Source organism: Schistocerca cancellata, chromosome 4 (genome assembly GCF_023864275.1).
Source record: "Schistocerca cancellata isolate TAMUIC-IGC-003103 chromosome 4, iqSchCanc2.1, whole genome shotgun sequence".
NCBI classification, from domain to species: Eukaryota; Metazoa; Arthropoda; class Insecta; order Orthoptera; family Acrididae; genus Schistocerca; species Schistocerca cancellata.
In genome coordinates this window covers 102,564,825-102,583,841 of record NC_064629.1, presented here as the reverse complement: position 1 = coordinate 102,583,841, position 19,017 = coordinate 102,564,825, and the positions used below count along the sequence as shown (strand labels likewise).

The 19,017-nt window shown below is 37.4% G+C and overlaps 1 protein-coding gene across 1 annotated transcript in view; it reads left to right on the top strand.

The window, feature by feature from the left end:
- LOC126183824 (ATP-binding cassette sub-family G member 5) overlaps window positions 1-19,017 on the top strand; it is a 127,025-nt gene that overhangs the window by 26,578 nt on the left and 81,430 nt on the right. The window contains exons 2-6 of the mRNA XM_049926077.1: window positions 5,101-5,218; window positions 5,300-5,505; window positions 7,235-7,379; window positions 11,688-11,960; window positions 13,592-13,841. Coding sequence (XP_049782034.1) covers window positions 5,101-5,218; window positions 5,300-5,505; window positions 7,235-7,379; window positions 11,688-11,960; window positions 13,592-13,841 — 992 coding nt within the window. The remainder of the gene's footprint in view (window positions 1-5,100; window positions 5,219-5,299; window positions 5,506-7,234; window positions 7,380-11,687; window positions 11,961-13,591; window positions 13,842-19,017) is intronic.

Genomic DNA, 19,017 nt, shown 5'->3' with positions numbered 1-19,017 from the left:
ATAAGAAAGTTGTACTGTACTGTTGGCAAAATTAACAGATTCCAGCCAAAAATAATGGCATGTTTCAGTGAAGATGGGAAAATGATAAGGGAGGAAGAACAGATAGTGGGAAGATGGACAGAGTATTTCAAAGATACACTAAGCACTAGCCTAAAAGATGAAGGGACAGCTGTGCAGGAGGAAAGAGTGAAGCTGGAAGTAGAAAATGATGCCAATGAGGCAAGAAAGACAACACTAAAAGGAGTCTCCCAGGTTGTGCCTAAGTCAAAATACAATTGAGCACCCGGGGAAGAAAGCATAATCCCTGAATTAATAAAACTGGGTGGTGATCCTGTAATAAAGGAACTGCACACATTAATATCAGATATATAGGAAACAGAAACTATGCAAGATAATTGGAAAACTGGAATAATAATCACCATTTATAAGAAAGGGGACAGAACAGCATGTGAAAACTATAGAGGTGTAACACTCCTAAGCACAGCTTATTAGCTTTTCACAAGTATATTAAACAAAAGGATACAGAAGTGCACAGAAGACATACTAGAGGCATATTAGTGTGGCTTTCAACCAGACAGAGGAACAACTGAGCAAATATTTGTGATAAGACAAATGATGGAAAAGTTCTGTGAATATGATATAGATCTGCATTTCCTATTGATTGACTTCAAACAAGCCTTTGACAGCATAAACTGGCAAGAACTATACAGAGTACTGAGAGAAGTTGGTATATGTGCTAAACTAATAAGACTAATCAAAATGACAATGACAGAGATGAGCAAAAGTAAAGGTCCTTAGCAGAACAAGTGAAAGCTTCAACTTTAATAAAGGCGTGAAGCAAGGTGATTGTCTCTCCACTGTTGTATTCAGTATAGCCCTGCCTAGTGTAGCAAATAAAATCAACAAAAGAGGCACAATATTTATGAAAACTAGCCAGATATATGCATACTCAGATGACATTGCTATAGTAGGAAGAAATATCAATAAACTCAAAGAAGCATACTGGGCAATGGAAACAAAAGCCTTAAAAATTGGCCTCATAGTAAATGAAAACAAAACATATTATGTGGTAATGTCACAATCTGAGGTCAGAACAACCCCTAAACACCTAAATGTCAATGGGAAATGCTTCAAAGGAGTGTCCTCTTTTAACTTCTCAGGAGCCCTAATAACAGATAACAGGATTGGAAAGGCTATAAGGGAAAGAATACATGCAGGAAACAGAGCTTACTTTGCAAATGTGCAACTTTTCAGAAATAGCCTTTCTATAAGAAAAACAAAACTGCTAGTATACACCAAAATGCCAAAGAAATTAGTATTCAAATACAGAGAGATGCAAACAGGCAGAATACAGCATTGGACTCTGTAAAGAATGGGACTTTGTATGGGTGCTGATGACCACGCAGTTGAGTACCCCATTAACTATACATAATCAGAATACAGCACTGAGGTTGGAAATGCCTACATAAGGCAACAAATGTCTGACACAGTTGTTAAATTGGTTACTGCTGCTACAATGGCCAATTATCAAGATTTAAGTGAGTTTGAACATAGTGTTATAGTCGGCAAATGAGCGATGGAACACAGCATCTCAGAGTGAGCGATGCAGTGGGGATTTTCCCACACAACTGTTTCATGAGTGTCCAGTAAATATCAGGAATCCAGTAAAACATCAAATCTCTGACATTACTGCGGCTGGAAAAAGATCCTGCAAGAACAGGACCAGTGACAACTGAAGAGAATTGTCTAACGTGACAGAAGTCCAACCCTTCCACAAATTGCTACAGATTTCAATGCTGGGCCATCAACAAATGTCAGCGTGCGAACCATTCAATAAAACATCATTGATAAGGGCTTTTGGAGCCAAAGGCCCACTTGTGTACTCTTGATGACTGCATGACACAAAGCTATACGTCTTGCCTGGTCCTGTCAACACCGACATTGGACTGTTGATATCTGGAAACATGATGCATGGTCAGACGAGTCTCATTTCAAATTGTATCAAGCAGATGGACACGTACGGGTCTGAAGACAACCTCATGAATCCATGGACCGTGCATGTCAGCAGGGGACTCTTCAACCTGGTGGACACTCTGTAATAGTGTGGGTGTGTGCAGTTGGAGTGATATGGGACCCCTGTTATGTCTAGATATGACTCTGACAGGTGACACATACGCGAGCATCCTGCCTGATCACCTGCATCCATTTACGTCCAGTGTGCATTCCTATGGACTTCAGCAATTCCAGCAGTACAATGTGACACCCCACATGTCCAGAACTGCTACAGAGTGGTTCCAGGAACACTTTCCTGAATTTAAATACTTCTGCTGGCCACCAAACTCCCCAGAAATGAACATAATTAAGCATATGTGGGATATCTTGCAACATGCTGTTCACAAGAGATCTCCACCCCCTTGTACTCTTATGGATTTATGGTTAGTTCTGCAGGATTCATGGTGTTAGTTCCCTCCAGCACTCCTTCAGACATTAGTCAAGCCTATGCCATGTTGTGTTGTGGCTCTTCTGCATGCTCACGGGGGCCCTGCATGACATTAGACAGGTGTATCAGTTTCTTTGGCTCTTCAGTGTATAACTGCCTAGGCCACCCAGTTATCACATATGGGTCAGAGATATGGACATTGACAAAACATGACAAAAATTCCGTAAGAACCTATGAGAAATACTACGCAAAATCTGTATCCTAAAAGAGAGGAAGAAGGCTTGAGAATACCCTACAACACCAAAAAAACTGTTAATACAAGGTAAGTACATAGTAAAATTTGTGAAATCACAATGAATATGATTGCTAGGACACATGGAGAGTAAGGCAGAGGATAGAATTCCAAAGAAACTGATGAAAGGTGTGATCCATTCAGCTGCACGAAAAGGGAGACCTAGAAGAAGATGAATTGATGACGTGATAGTGGATCTCATCAGTATGGGAGTCCGGGGTTGGAAAAGAGCAGCAAACAACTGAGAAATGTGGTGGAAAATTGTTGAAAGAGCCAAGGCTCACAAAGGACTGTAGCAATACAGAAGAAGAAGAAGAAGAAGAAGAAGAAGAAGAAGAAGAAGAAGACTCGAGTAGGCGAAGGGAAAAAGTCATTGCTGAGCTTCACTGTGGATGACAGAGGGCGTGAAATTCCATTCCAGCTGTGTTAAAAATACTGGTCATGGCTCCATCACATCATTGTATTCTTGAGGTAGCAGTGGTCTATCATCAGTGCCTGGGCGAGGGCAAAATCTGGGTAGGTTAACTTATATAAGAGAAACTCAGAGTCACGTTGCAGGCATAGTAAGCAAAGCAAGGGCTGCACCAAGATATCAGAGGGCTACAGTGTCATACTGTGCTTGAGGTCAAAGGAGGTGAGATCCAATGTTGCGGTAGCGTCAGGACGGTTTAAATCCATGGATGCTGCAGTCAAATACTCTTTGTTGGCTCACCGATGTGAACCCTGATTGATGAACTGCTAGGTGCAGCCAACCTAAGTCCGGAGTTTGAACTGGTTCCAGAGCAGTTGGACAGTGACCTAAATACTTGCTCGTTGGAAGGATACTGTTGGAGGCAGGTGACTTGCGGAAGGAGATAGCGCTGTGATGGCAGTCCATTTATGGCAATGCCTATGTTTCTAGCAGTGAGTTTGATGGTACACAGTACCATGGTTGCTGCTGGAGGTTCAGTTGAAAACAGCCCAGTGTGTGTCTGTTGATGCAGACAGCAACCCGCGGTACACGATTGTGTGGTTGGTGTTCATATTGCAGGTGGTAGCCAGGAGACACAGCAACAAGGAATGTCTAGACAGCAGGAGACAACCCTGAGTGGCGTGGGAATCAATATGTATAAAGAGAATCTAATATCATGACTTAAAGAAAGCATAGTGCTGGTTCAGCGTTTTGTAACTGTTGAAACTCTGGGCAGTATTGAATGAAATACTCTGTGTTTCTTCATTCATTAGATGCTTTTAAGCAGAAGGATAGTTGTGATGATCTAGAATAATAATTGTTCGTTACGTCATTTGTATGTGAATGCACTCTTCAAGTGTCTGATAAATATTTTAAGATTGCAACAGGTGGCAAGGCAAAAGGAATGGAGTGTGTAAATACAGGGAATAGCATCTGTCAAAAAAGTATTGTAAATTTTATGAGGACAGAAACATGAAGCAGGCTCATAGACAAGCACAGATTAATAGAGACGAATGCCTTGGGTTTAGGAGAAAGAACTTATTAACTTGCTTTTGGAGTTGGTGTTGAAGCTTCTTTGAGTACAGAAGGTGCTCTGCTTTACCAAAAATCCAAACCATAGAGATGATGATGGTAAATATGTACCCAACTAGAGAGTAACAGTTCTGGCAGCTCAGTGTTCTTTCAGGCATCCAATATTAATGTAGGAAGAGAGAATGCATTCCTAACACAAAATGTATCACTCTGAAACTTGTTAATGCACTTAAAGGTGATGCTAGCTATAGCAGCTTTGAGAAAGGAAATGTTTAAAATCAACAAGACTATGTATATCATTTTCTTTTTTCACCTCAAAATATTTTTTAAATATGGAGCACAGCTAATCAGTTGATGGTCAAATGTATGCAACCTAACTTTGCCTTTCACTGTTTGTCATACATTGTCTAGGTTTGGCCCTACACGTCAATTGTGTTGGCCATGAAACCTGTGGGGGGGCACATTTTACAATGGATCTTTTTGTTGCTATCTGCTCATCTCCCACGGGTATGAGTGAATACATTTTCTTATTAATTGTAGCAAAAATGGGTAAGCTAACTAAGTTTTTTTTTTTAGTCTAGATTGCATTTTTTTGTCACAGTAAGACTGTGAAACACATTCTTCACACTTGAATTTACATCATCTCAAACTTCCAAAGAAAATATTGAAGGGAAAACTGAACAAATACTACAGTAAAAAATAGTATGTTACCTCATAATTATAGGATGAAAAGTGCTGTAAGTGGTGACAAATGGAAAAGTGGAATAAATGCTCTTACGAGATACTTCTTTATTTTTGCTTTGTTGTTGATTTATATAATTTTAACTACATTCTGCTGATTTTGTTGTCCCATTGTTTTTAGTTAGATTCTTATAATTATTCCAGGTGGAACCAGGTACCTGCATGCAAAGACTTATGGGCAATGTGAAGACAGGTATTATTTTGAAAGATGTGTCACTCGAGGTTCATGGTGGAGAAGTCCTTGCAGTTCTTGGGTCTAAAGGTAAAAAAAAAGTTTTCTCCTGAAAATGGCACAATTATAATAAAGAATTCATTAGCTAATAGCTTTTCATTTTTGTTGAAGGAAGTGGAAAACGTGCATTGTTGGAGGTGATTTCACGGCGTGCCCAAGGTCCTACTAGGGGGCAAATATTATTGAATGGAATGCCAATGTCACTAAGATTGTTTCAGCAAAGTTGTGGATATGTTACTCATAAGTGTGACCTCCTTCCTGCAATTACAGTGGAACAGACATTGTATTATGCTGCTCAACTGACAATTGGATCTAAGGTATGCATCTCTGTAATCATATTGAAAATAAGACTGTATTACAGATTCTATAGTACACATTTCATATATATTTCATTGTTGCCAAAGATGGCAACTACTTTGGCAAGGTAGGTATGTTGAAGATTTCTTAAGTTTATTAATAGTTTTGTTTGTTCATTCTGTAGCTTTAATCTACACCTATTCTTTGCAAAACACACTAATGTGGTGGAATGTATGTGCTTTGAACAATGTTACTAAATCATCTTCGGTCTTGATAGTGCGAGAAGGAATGACTGCTCATATGACTATGCACATGGATGCAATTAATTTTTTCATGCATTTGTGATCACTCAATTAGCAATATAATGGAGCTTGGAAGATATTCCATAATATCTTGTTCAAAAGCTGCTGCTTGACATTTAATGAGGTATATCTTCATGCTTTATTTATTTTCTTTCTTCTTTCATGTTTTTTGTGCATAGATTATTCAACAATTTTGTAACAAACACCTGTGAGTTGAGAAAAATCAATCTTTAATGTACTTGTCTGTATGTACCTTCTGAATTAGCTGATAGCCAAAACTCGTCTTATTTACCAAATGGATCGGCAAAATGGTTAAGATATTGAATCTTGACTAAACTGCCATGCACTTCACCATGATTTGCAGTGTATAGATATGGATCTAGTCAAATACCCATGTGCCCATCTTGATTCAGATTGTTCAATTTTACTACAGCATTTCAGGCCAATGTCTTTATTGTTCTTTCAACTGGGATGACAGAACTTATATCCCAATAGACTGTCAGAATATTTTGGCTGGAAACTATGTGCTTTTTTCCTTGAGCTTGCATCTATTGATTACATAAATTTAATTCATGCATTTGTCAAACCCTTTCAGTTTTACATTCGTTCATCTCAAGTGTTCACACACTAATTCTATAAAATAACATTATTTTCTCTTTTTAATAAAGTTTGAAGCAGGTGCATTATTGATGTTCTTAACATCATACATTTTCAAATATTAAAATAATTTAAAAAATCTCATAATTTTTAACATGGTATAAACTGAATGATTTATTTGTAATTAGGCTGTTTGTATGTCATGGGCAGTCCTTACCAGGACATAGAGAACCACCTAATATGGTTTCCATCACATTAAAAGAGGACATGGTGGTACTATTAAGTATTGTAATCCATACACATTGAATGGATTCAACAGCAATGCAAGTTTTACACACTTTTGTTTTAGTCATTTCTTAGCATGAACTTTGTCGTATATTGCATGTACATGTATATTGCATTTAACTCTCTTTCAATGCAAATTCTAGAATTTAATTGTACTAACTGTTTTGACTTCATTCAACCTATCATATATAAATATTTTGTGTTGAAACCATAGAGTTAGTGCACCACAGTTCATTCACATTGCAGTGTTTTTTTGTCAGTTTGCACATGTGTCTCCCCCCCCCCCTTCCACCCCTCACCGCTCACCCCTCGCACGCCACACACACTCGCCCCTCGCCCCTCACACACCCCTCGCCCCTCACAAACCACACAAAATGTGACAAAATATAAAAAGGTACTTTTATATTCCAGTATGTCTCATATATTTCTGAGTCAAGACACTTTTTTCATTGTGAGCAAATTCTACTTACTGTCTGATATGCTTTGAGAGACAATTTTTATATTTAATTTGTCAAATTTTCTTTCTTTTTTTAGTCTAACTCATATTGTTTCATTTTATTTAAAGATCTCGCACTATGTGAAAGCATCAAGAGTTAAACAAGTCATGGCTGATCTTGCATTGACCCAGGTGGCTAACCGTGGGACACAGTATCTTACACCAAGCGAATATCGTCGTCTTATGATAGGAGTTCAGCTTGTTCGAGATCCAAGTAAGTAAATAAAGTAAATTATCTTTTGCAAGCACTTAAATTTTTTGAGTCATCAGTCTTCTGACTTGTTAGATGCAGCCCACCACAAATTCCTCTCCTGTGCCAACCTCTTCATCTCAGGGTACCACTTGCAACCTACATCCTGAGATATTTGCTGGATGTATTCCAATCACTGTTTTCCTCTACAATTTTTACCGTCTACAGCTCACTCTAGCACTGTTGAAGTTGTTCTGTGATGTCTTAGCAGATGGCCTACCATACTGTCCCTTTTTCTTGACAGTGTTTTCCATGTATTACTTTGCTCACCACTTCTTCAGAGAACCTCAGCATTCCTTACCTTATCTGTCCAACTAATTTTTTAGACTATTCTGTAGCACCACATCTCAGATGATTCGATTCTCTTCTGTTCCGGTTTTCCCATAGTCCATGTCTCACTACTGTACAATGCTGTGCTCAAAACGTACGTTCTCAGAAATTTCTTCCTGAAATTAAAGCCTGTGTTTGATACTATCAGACTTCTCTTGGCCAGGAGTGTGAGTGCTAGTCTGCTTTTTGTGTCCTTGCTACACCCACCGTGGGTTATTTTGTTGGCTAGGTAGCAGAATTCCTTAACTTCATCTACTTCGTGATCACCGATCCCGACATTAAGTTTCTCACTGTCCTCATTTCTGCTACTTCTCAATACTTTCGTCTTTTTTTGATTTACTCTCAGTCCGTATTCTGTACTCATTAGACTGTATGTTCTATACAGGAATTCACTGAGGATAGCAATGTCATCAGTAAATCTTATCATTGATATCCTTTCACCTTGAATTTTAATTCCATTTTTTTTTTTCTTTTATACCTGTTATTGCTTCTTTCATGTATAGATTGCACAGTAGGGGCAAAAGACCACATCCCTGTCTTTACATACTTAAAGTTTTTAAAATAAAACAAATGATATTAACATTTTGTTTTTATTCTTCATGTCTACATAATTATTTCTCAATAGAGTCAACCTGGTGACAAATACATTTCTCCCAATGAGAGATCAGTTTGTTGATACCATCCTTGTAGAATGTTTGACTTTGTTGATGGAACCATAACCTCACCTCTGCTTACACATCTTCACTATCAAAGTGAATTCCTTAAAGGTGTTCTTTAAGTTTTGGAAACAGATGAAAATTGGATGTGGGGTCAAGTTGGGACTGTATGAGGATGCTCGATGACGATGAACCCAAGGAGTCGAATTGTTGAAAATGTCACAGCACTCATGTTGTCTGGCATTGTCATGTGGATGAACTCTTTGAATTGAAACTTGAATATATCACTCCGTTTCTCATGCACTGACATAGCTACGCTAGACACCACCATGTTACATACAAAACTTCTGAGCCCTCTTGTGTCAGAGGGTTGCAGATATGTAGGCATGAAGAATAAAGATGTAGAATGTTAATAACATCTGTTTTATTTAAAAAGATTTAAAAGTTTTCACACACAAAAATTCAGAGGCATTAATTTTTGCTGTAATAGAGAAAGTAGCCAATAATCGGAGGCCCGTGATTAAGAGTGAAGACAAATTCAGCTACAGAAAAGTAATATGGTGATCGATCACACTGTTGATGAAACAAACATAATATCATTTATTCACATTATTATTTCTTTAATTCATTTTTCTCTACAAGTGTAGAGGAAGATAAGCAAGATTCAAAAGCTTGGACATGAATTCAGTTGTTCACACTGATATCAGCTTTACATAGAGGGGCTGTTTCAATACGTACTTCTCTGTTCTGTTGTTATTTCCCTTAATGGAGAGAGGTAGCATATGGAGTATGTATAAATATTACTGTGGTGAAATAGGAAGAGGGAGTCAAGAGTGTTGGAAATATAGCTGGAAAATGAATTTAAATAGAATGGAAGTATAGTTGAAATAAGATTTTTGGGCTTGAAGCTGAAGTACGTGAAATGTTTATTCAATGGCAGATAAAAATATAGTCTTAAATCCATGAATTTGATACCACCTAATGGTATGAAAATTGCTGAAGCTCCTTGTGCCATGTGAATAGTGATAAAGCTCACACCTTGTGTTTGAATTAAAATTGTCTCTTCTTAGATATGACAGAAATTAAGCCCCATATTGTAGAATAATGAAATTAATTAATTTTCAGGGCACAACATACCCTCCACCCGAATTAACTGTACCAAAGCAAGCAGCCTTTATCTTGTTCGAAATGTCAGTACCAGTATCTTAGGCTACACTTGATGTTAAATAATGTGAAACCTTTCCCTAGGGTTATAAATTTTGTATTTGTTTCAGAAACCATTGGCATACACCTCATTATAATATAATGATTGTTTAAAAGACTGTAGAACCTGGTTTATTATGAATGCATCTTACAAGAAGTACAGACATTCAAAAAATTGCCAATTTTGAAGTGAATAATGTGCAAAGAATGTGAATTGATGTTATGGAAACAGAAATGCTAATCTGCAATGTTTGGGACACCTATTGAATCACATTATTCTTACCTAGGCATGTGATACTCAGCCTGAATAGAGGGTACATGAATATGGTTCATAGCTGCACCAAATGTATTAAGGTTACTCAGAAAGTAAGGTCTAATTTCCTATAAAACATGAACCATCACAGATTTTTTCAAGAACTGTTTTTTTTATATAATCCCTTACATGTTTCTCTCTTTCTCTTTTTTTTACACAGTTTACATATTGTGTTGAAACATCTGTGATGACTTTCTACATGCTTTTGTATCCCTAAGTTATAGAAGTCTGCTGCTCTTAGGATAAATAGTCTTTAACTACTTTTATCTTGTCATCCTTTGTGAAGCACTTGCCGCCAAGAAACACCATTAGGTACCAGAATTATGAATTGCCAGTCTTTATGAAATCTTTTTGTCCATGGCTTTGACCAAATCTTCTATCCTCACTGATGGTCAGCCTAATTCCAATTCATCATGGGCATTTTTCCCTTCTGTCACTCATCACGTCGGGGCCATGCGCCTCATTTATCTGTTGATGAATTTCTGTTGCTGCAGCGTTCTTTACTGTAGAAAACTGAATCATTTACCGTACTTCAGTCAGCAGACTGATCAGTTGTTTTAAACGTTTTGAACTGATACTGTAAAAACTGTGAAAATACCAATCCAAATGGCATCATTTGACAAGCAAGGCATGCCAGAAGTCGGTGTGCATTGCCATTTCAATTTTCGCGTGTTAGTCGATTAGCTGTAGTGATTTGGACGTTACTTTCTGAATAACCCTCGTATGGCCATGAAGAATTGACTGTTGGTTGGAAATAGTCCCAACCGACGAAATAATTGTTGTGAAACAAGCAATGTGGTGAATACCATTGAAGAAGGAAAAATTCATGTGAGAGACTTTTTCCAGTGGCAGCTTAACAGATGATTGATCATAACATACAGATGACAGATCATAACGTACGGATGACAGAGATGGTTGAGGAGTGAAGATGTAAGTTATTACTGCTGGATGCTTGAAGGGCTACTACCAGAATCGCAGGCCTTAGGCCATCAGGAGAAACCGAGATGGTCTGGTAAAATTCTTTCCACCAATGTACATTCAGTCAAAAGGGAGAATAATACTTTGTGAAATAGTGCTACCTCCAATTTAACTGTGAAATTGGTTGGAAAATGTATTATACATGGTGTTGTTTAAGAAGAGGTTCAACTACAGAATGTGAGTCCAGCAGCAGTGCTTTTCAATGTTTTATACAAAAATAAAACATTTTAAGGAACACTAATCTTAGAAATGAATGTAGCTCTGCTTAGGTCACATAAAAATATTTTTATGCTTTTCAGATATTTGCTACTGCCTGCTGAAGGACACTGGTGAACTAGTTGCTAAGTGATGATATCCTAGTTTCTGAAGCACCAAATGAACTTGTAGGCCAACTGCTAAACTGCTAAGAAAAATACCATAATTTGAAAAGTTAATAATTCTTTTCTAGCAGTTACAAATTTATTGAAAAGGAAGAAGAAGCGAGCAAAAATTTTAACTCGTGTTCAAAATGTCCTTACAACTTGAAATGATATGCGAGTTGTCATTCATTAGATCTTGGTAAAATTATGAGACTTATTATATTAAAAGTTTCTCTTTTTGTTTCTTAAAAAATACTGATCCATTGTACACATTACTGTGAAGCTATTGACTTATTATTACTCTGTTATTAATATGTGGTTAAAATGGTTTCACTTTTGCATGCTGTATTCTACCAAGATTTTGAAAGGGTTCAAGAAGTCAACTTCATGCAGTGCTAAACTGTAATCTCATTTTTGTGTGCTTCTGTTTTAGTTCTGCTGCTGCTAGATGAACCGACATGGGACTTGGATCCTTTGAACACTTATCTTATAATATCCATTCTTTCAAACCATGCACGAAAATATGGAAGAATTGTTGTTCTTACAATGGAGAAACCTCGTTCAGATGTTTTTCCATTTTTGGATCGTGTAATGTATCTATGCCTAGGAGATGTGGTTTATACTGGAGGCACTCGACTTATGTTAGATTATTTCCGCAGCATTGGATTTCCATGCCCTGAACTTGAGAATCCTCTCATGTATTACTGTAAGTACTTTTGAAAAATATTATGTTAACAGATCTTCAATTTTTTGTTGTAAATAATTTTTGTTTTTCTTTCCAAGAAATGTTTACTTCTTATTGTCTAAAATTTCGCATTCATTCCCTAATATTCATGCATTCTTATAAGCATTCAGACATTCTTATAAATGTTTCTATTTAAGTTTAATGTACATTTTTATTTTTTTAACATAAATAGGTAGTCTTGTATGTGTGATGTACGTACTTTGCTACTGCTGTTTAAAAAGAGAGGAATGGCAACTACCCATCTGCAGTTGATTGGCGGTTTCTCTTTCTCTCTCTGTCTCCAAATGAGGATTAAATTAATAACAAAACCCAGAGGCGAGGGGGGGAATATATACATATATATGAGCAACATGGCACCCTACTACACCAATTTATGGTAATAAAATACCTCTCTCTCTCTCTCTCTCTCTCTCTCTCTCTCTCTCTCTCTCTATATATATATATATATATATATATATATATATATATATATAATAGAGGGAAACATTCCACGTGGGAAAAATATATTTAAAAAGAAAGATGATGAGACTTACCCAACAAAAGCGCTGGCAGGTCGATAGACACACAAATAAACACAAACATACACACAAAACTCTAGCTTTCGCAACCAACGGTTGCCTCGTCAGGAAAGAGGGAAGGAGAAGGAAAGACAAAAGGATATGGGTTTTAAGGGAGAGGGTAAGGAGTCATTCCAATCCCGGGAGCGGAAAGACTTACCTTAGGGGGAAAAAAGGACAGGTATACACTCACACACACACACATATCCATCCATACATACAAGACACAAGCAGACATTTGTAAATATATATAGGTATTTTATTACCATAAATTGGTGTAGTAGGGTGCCATGTTGCTCATTTTTGGTAGCATACCTGCAACAACAGGAAACAAAAAAGGGTCATGTTTGCTTGTGGTTCTTCCTACAAAATTTCATTTGTTTAGTGCTTAGTGTTTCCAAGCTATAGTGGATTGTGTTATTTTCCACTGACATTTGTGTATCTGTAGTTTTCTCCAAATTCATTTAATTGTAAATTTTAAGTAATATTTTTTAACATTTTCTAAATTGTAGATTTTTTAGTACTTGAGATTTTGTAATTATATAACTATAATGGAAATTCCAGGATGGAAAAATACATAAAACAAGGGAAAGGCAATCACTTACATATAGAAAACTGGTGCATGGTTCACAGAAACATGTAATAGAAAGCGGTGAGCACTATTTTTTGAGCTCTTGCTCATTTTCTAACACACAGTGTGTATATTTGGGTATCTGCATGGTTGTGTGTGTGAATGTGTGTACTCTCACTAGAAAAGGAGTAAGAGCACACAATATAGTTTTAACTGGTTTCTATCATGCTTTTCTGTCCACCACACACCACCCTCTATAAGCTAGTGATTGCCTACTCTTGTTTTATGGAGCTTATAATTAGTTTTGTTCAGTGTACCAATTACTGAGTGGTACTTGTTTTAGTGAGAATAAAAGTTATTGGTAATTTCTTTTTGGTTATCAGTTGGAATCAATGTGAAAAATATATTATACCTTTTCTTTTCAATTTTAAAAAATATAGTTCATTTTTACCAATCTATTCCAGTGTGCTTGTCAACTGTGGACCGTCGATCTCGTGAGCGTTTTATTGAATCAAATCACCAAATAGCGGCTCTCGTGGAGAAGTTTAAAATAGAAGGCGGACCTTTTCGTAAATCTTCTAGTTCTACTGTTGGCAATGTTGTCCCTGATGGTCCAGACCTAGTTCATGGAGGTGTGGGAGCAAACTCGAACAAAGTACCATTGTCAGCATTTGGGAGACCAGGGTGTTTACGTGTTATGTGTATGCTGTATATGTGAGTATAATTTTCAGTTTCCTCGAAGACTTGTAATACAATATGCACCATAAATGACAGAATATAAAATGCAGGAAGAAACAGTGTTGTTAAAAATGCATATTTCGTCAACTGTTGAATAAAGTCACTGTAGTCCCTGTGGTGAAAAGTATGCCAGTGATTGGTCGTAAAAGATATTTGCTTGATATGTAATCAGTCATGTGGTGTCACTAGAGTATTATGTATCTAAGAAATTCGCATGTAGTTATTAAACAGATTTACTTTTTGAGAAATATTCTGCATATGCTTAATAGTCCGTTTAACATCAAATTTCACCAAATGAAATGCCTCTAATAAGTAAGGAGCTTTAAGTATTTTTCATAAGAATAAGTATGTGGAGAACAGAAACCACACACAGTAACTCCTCCTTGTTTTGAATGTTCATGTGAATAAATATTAACTTGCACATTAGGGCAGTGCTGGATAAAGTGCACTTGCAAACTGTTTTGGCACTAGCTTTTGTTTTCAGTCTGAAAGACATTAAAATTGTGCATTTGGCATTATTCAGAGACTGAGAATATTGTATCGTGAACACTACCTTCTTTTTAGTTAAAATGAAACATGATCATCACTTTTAACATAGTTACATGACTTAGCTTCATCATGCAAATAACTGCGTGAACAGTCAGAACAAAAAACTGTGGAACAGTAGATATCAAAATGTTAGTCACACACAATGTAGCATTTGGATGAGGAGAAGTTATGGGGCAATCAGAGTTGCACTCATAAAGTTAGTAGTTTTCTTAAAGTGAATTACAGTGTCATTGACTGTATTCTCTATTACTTGATAGCACTATAAGTATGCCGGCCGCGGTGGTCTCGCGGTTCTAGGCGCTCAGTCCGGAACCGCGCGACTGCTACGGTCGCAGGTTCAAATCCTGCCTCGGGCATGGATGTGTGTGATGTCCTTAGGTTCGTTAGGTTTAAGTAGTTCTAAGTTCTAGGGGACTAATGACCTAAGATGTTAAGTCCCATAGTGCTCAGAGCCATTTTGAACCACTATAAGTATGCAAACAAAGGGAATACTCACTCACTGCCATGTATCAGTCATATGAGCTCCATTAGAAGTGTGATTGTGCTTCTAAGTAGAGAGAGTATGTTTTTTGTTCAAGAGCAGAGAGTTTCAATTCTTGAAAAATATTTAGCCAGCCATTCATAGGCATCTGTTGTAGACTACTGGTGTTGTGTTTATGTCTGGATACAGTGGTGTCAGTATGATTGAGAAGCCAAGCATTTTTCTGAATGTGAAGTCATTGCAATGAAGACTATGATACAGAAGCCAGCTTTAAAGAGCTTAGACAGTGTATCTGCAAAATCGGATTTTGCACATAAGTGATCAGAAAGGATCAATATTTTAAGCATATCATGTTCACTGTGTGTAGGAAGTGAAGGCACTAGGTAAAGCGAAGTGCATTCAGAGGATTGTTCCAGTTGTTTCTTGGCATTTGTGAGTGTTCATAGGTGAATCAGATTTTCTTCAACGCAGAATCATGATTCGATCTTAATAGCTCTCGAAATAGTAAAACCTGTAGGAATTGCTTATTGTGAAAACCATGTTTAACATACACTCTGTCAAATAAGTTTAATGTGATGTGTGGTGTGGTGTGGTGTGGTTGATTGCAGTGAACATACCACTAATTGTCACAGAGCCACCAAAATTATTGTGATATATTTCTAGCAAGCAAACAATGTTAAAAAGATTGCAGCAGCATTTTTCACCCAGTTTGAGGCCCGCGTATTTCTTCAATCAGAATGACTTAAAGGTAATATCTAGACCAGACTCATCCAAGAATTGTGCCCGGCAGGCACAGCCGCACTCCGTGGGCACAAGGCAGTGTAGTTCAGTGCCTCGTACGCAACCGTGTGTCACTAGTGTCGACATAGGAGCGAGAGAGATAGCTGGGAAGTGAGTAAGACCACACAGCACTGCTCTGCACTGGACTGTCCCGCAGTCAGATCCAACGTAAAAAAAATAAGAGGAAGCGCAGCTCTGTAAAAGTGGTCACTGAGCAGTAAAACAAGCAAACCGTTTACTGTTTAGGTAACAATCAGTGTTCGTGGGGCAGAATTACTACACAGAGTTTTAGAAAACAAAAACAAGAATCAAAGAACAACTTAGTAGTTTTCTGACCCACGGGTTGATTCTATTAGTATTGCACATGCACACTTGTCATATGTACAGTAGGTGTCTTCTGAAAGATATATTAATTCCTTAAATGGACTAATGTCATAAATATTCCATTTTAGAAATAATTTTACGTAAGGGATATAGAGTCTCATTCTTAATGTTAGTAGTTACAAGTAAATACTTTTTCTTGTACTTTGTGCTACAGTTTTTTTGTATCCCTTTTCAGAGCTTAGACATAGGATCCTTAGTTTGCTGTTTTGCATGCAACAATTTTAATTGACCAAGTTTGAAAACTTATTAAAAACAGAAGTATGGTTATAAAGACCTGTAATCCTTACAGACAACATCGTTAAAGAAGACAATTAACATTTTACACGTTTTTCTTTTTCGAGGAAATGATTTTGTCTAGGTTTGGTACAATATTCTGGGAGACCACTAACCTCAAAGAATTAGTAAAATTTTTATCACTAAGTAGCAAATGGGTCTTAGTTTTAGCAAACTTAAAAGGGAGAAAAAGCCCTCACAAATATATGTGGAATCAAACATTGAGAGAACTTTGGCTGCGTGCTTGTGCAAAAGAGGATACTTGTCTCACGGAAGACAACTGTAAAAGTCATCCAAAATTTTACACATAAGAAAGCACTCCTTCAGGCAGATATCACACTGCAGGTCAATCAGCTCTTGTTGAAACACTTGTGAGACATCTTCTGCCCAAAGGGAAAACAAGCAAACAAATATATCTAAGGCCTGTTGAAGTTCACTTATCTCCAAAAATTTGTTTTCAAACTCTTCCTGTTATTCGCAAATGATTTGAACATAATCTGAAAAATCCACATCTTCTTTAATGTTAACTAATGCAGGGAAGTGTCCACAACTCTTGTCACACAACGGTCTTTCCCACTTTTTTATTTTATTTATTTATTTTTTTTATTATTCTTTTTATACTTGAATTGTCTGTACTAAATCAACAACAGAGATTGTTGCCTCACAGTGAAATGTTCAAAGTATTTAAATGACCAGTTAGGTCACTCAAAAAAGCCAAATTCGCCACCCATTTAGGATCTCGAAGTAATTCTTCTGGGCATCCTTTCATTTCCAAAAAGGTATTGATTTCATCCCTCAAGGAGACAAACTGGTGAAGCACTTTCCCTCTGTTCAGCCATCTTACTTCGGCATGGTAGGGGATGTCTGGGTATCCTGCTTCAGTATCGGGCAGAAATTCTTTCAATTGGTGTTGTGTGAGACCATGCGAGCCAAGATAATTAACTATTCAAACAACTGTGTCCATACCATTTTTTATGTTGACAATCTTCACACAAAGTGCCTCCTGATGTATGAGGCAGTGGACTGCTATGAATAAGTAACAGCCATCTTCAGCCATTTTTGACCTGATGTAACCAGGAATCCAGTGCGTATCCCTCGTAGCGCAGGGGCTCCACACTGGTCAGGCGTTCCCATTTTAAACCCATTGACTATTTCCATGGCTAGCAAATATCCAAACCCGTGGTTGTGTCTTTTAATGGTATAAGGTCAAGAAGTTCTTCACAGATTGTCATCGACACCCTGAATGAATATGATGAGCTGAAATATGTCCACAACATCCATGGACTCGTCAAGAGTGATAGAAAAAGAAACCGAAATTTGCCACTCTCTCCATTAATTGCTGCTCCATATCTGAGGCCATATCTTCGACTTGGCGAGCAACAGTTTGAGGCAAAAGAGCTATTTTTTTCAAAATTTTCCATGAGGTCTGCTGGACAAATGCAAGCCGTAGAGTTGACCAGGCAATCCTTGATGAGATTCCCAGCCGCAAAGGGTTTCCCTGCTTCCGCAATTCTCAGTGAGCATTTGTAACTTGCACACAAACTTTGCCCACCTGTTTCCTGCTCCTACCATGGAAAAAAGCCTTACAATTAATTTTGTACAATCATGTTTTTAAAACACTTTTCTCTTTTTAACACGTAATTGTTTCATTCATTGAAACCCAAATAAAAAACTAACAAAAAAAGATTGGTTTTGAGTGCATTTTCCCCCAGTTTCTCTGAAAAGCAGTCATAGATGCTAGCAAGGACAGAGAAATGTGGTTGGAAAATAAACTTTTATCGATTGTAATATTTGCATTTTAATTAATTGAAAACAAAGAATGACTGTTAATGGCACTTTGGTGTCCAAGAGAGCGTTTGTGACTGCTTTTCAGAAAGTGCCAAAAAATAAAGCACCTGAAACTTTTTCTTATGCCTGTGTAATGCAGTTTAATGCAAATACAAAAATTAACCGAAAAGAAATTTTCCTTGTTGCTGACAATCTGATATTCGATAACTGGCACATGGCTAAGTGACATATCAGATTACAAAATATAGTTTTATTTATCATCTTTATAAGTAATAGAGAGTAATACTACAGGAAACACTTAGTTCACTGTAATGCTGCATGAAATTTTCTTTCAGTTCTTAAGGGTTTGACTGATATTCCTCTTGCCACAAACTTTTGAACTGATCTCTGTGGCAGGTATTAAAGTGCCATTCAGTCGAGTACTTTTTTAAATACATGAGGTTCTGATGACATACTAAACATTCTGCATGATTTTTGGCAGCAGTCAGTACAAAAGAAATTAACTTCCCACTCAGGTTTAAATAGTGTGGACGCGCTGCTCCTCCTTTTTTGTGCCTGCTCGATCCACAGTAGCCTTACATCTGTTAACTAACAGCTTTGTGTCGTATCAATGCTTTTGACCGCTGCCGGTGCGGAGGTCTGTCTTCCATATGAAGTGAAGTGAAGTGCATGTACAGTGACATGGCAAGGTGCAGCAGGTGGACCGCACGGTCAGCTAAGTGATACTGCTTGGCCACTGCAACAACATAAGAATTTGCCCGGGGTGCTAGCCTCAGGCGATCGTGGATGCTAGCACCCCAGGGGCACAGTTTGGATGAGTGTGATCTAGACCAGTGGTTCATACATGCTGGATATCAGTACATCATGATTATTATGCTTAATATGTTGTATTTGTGT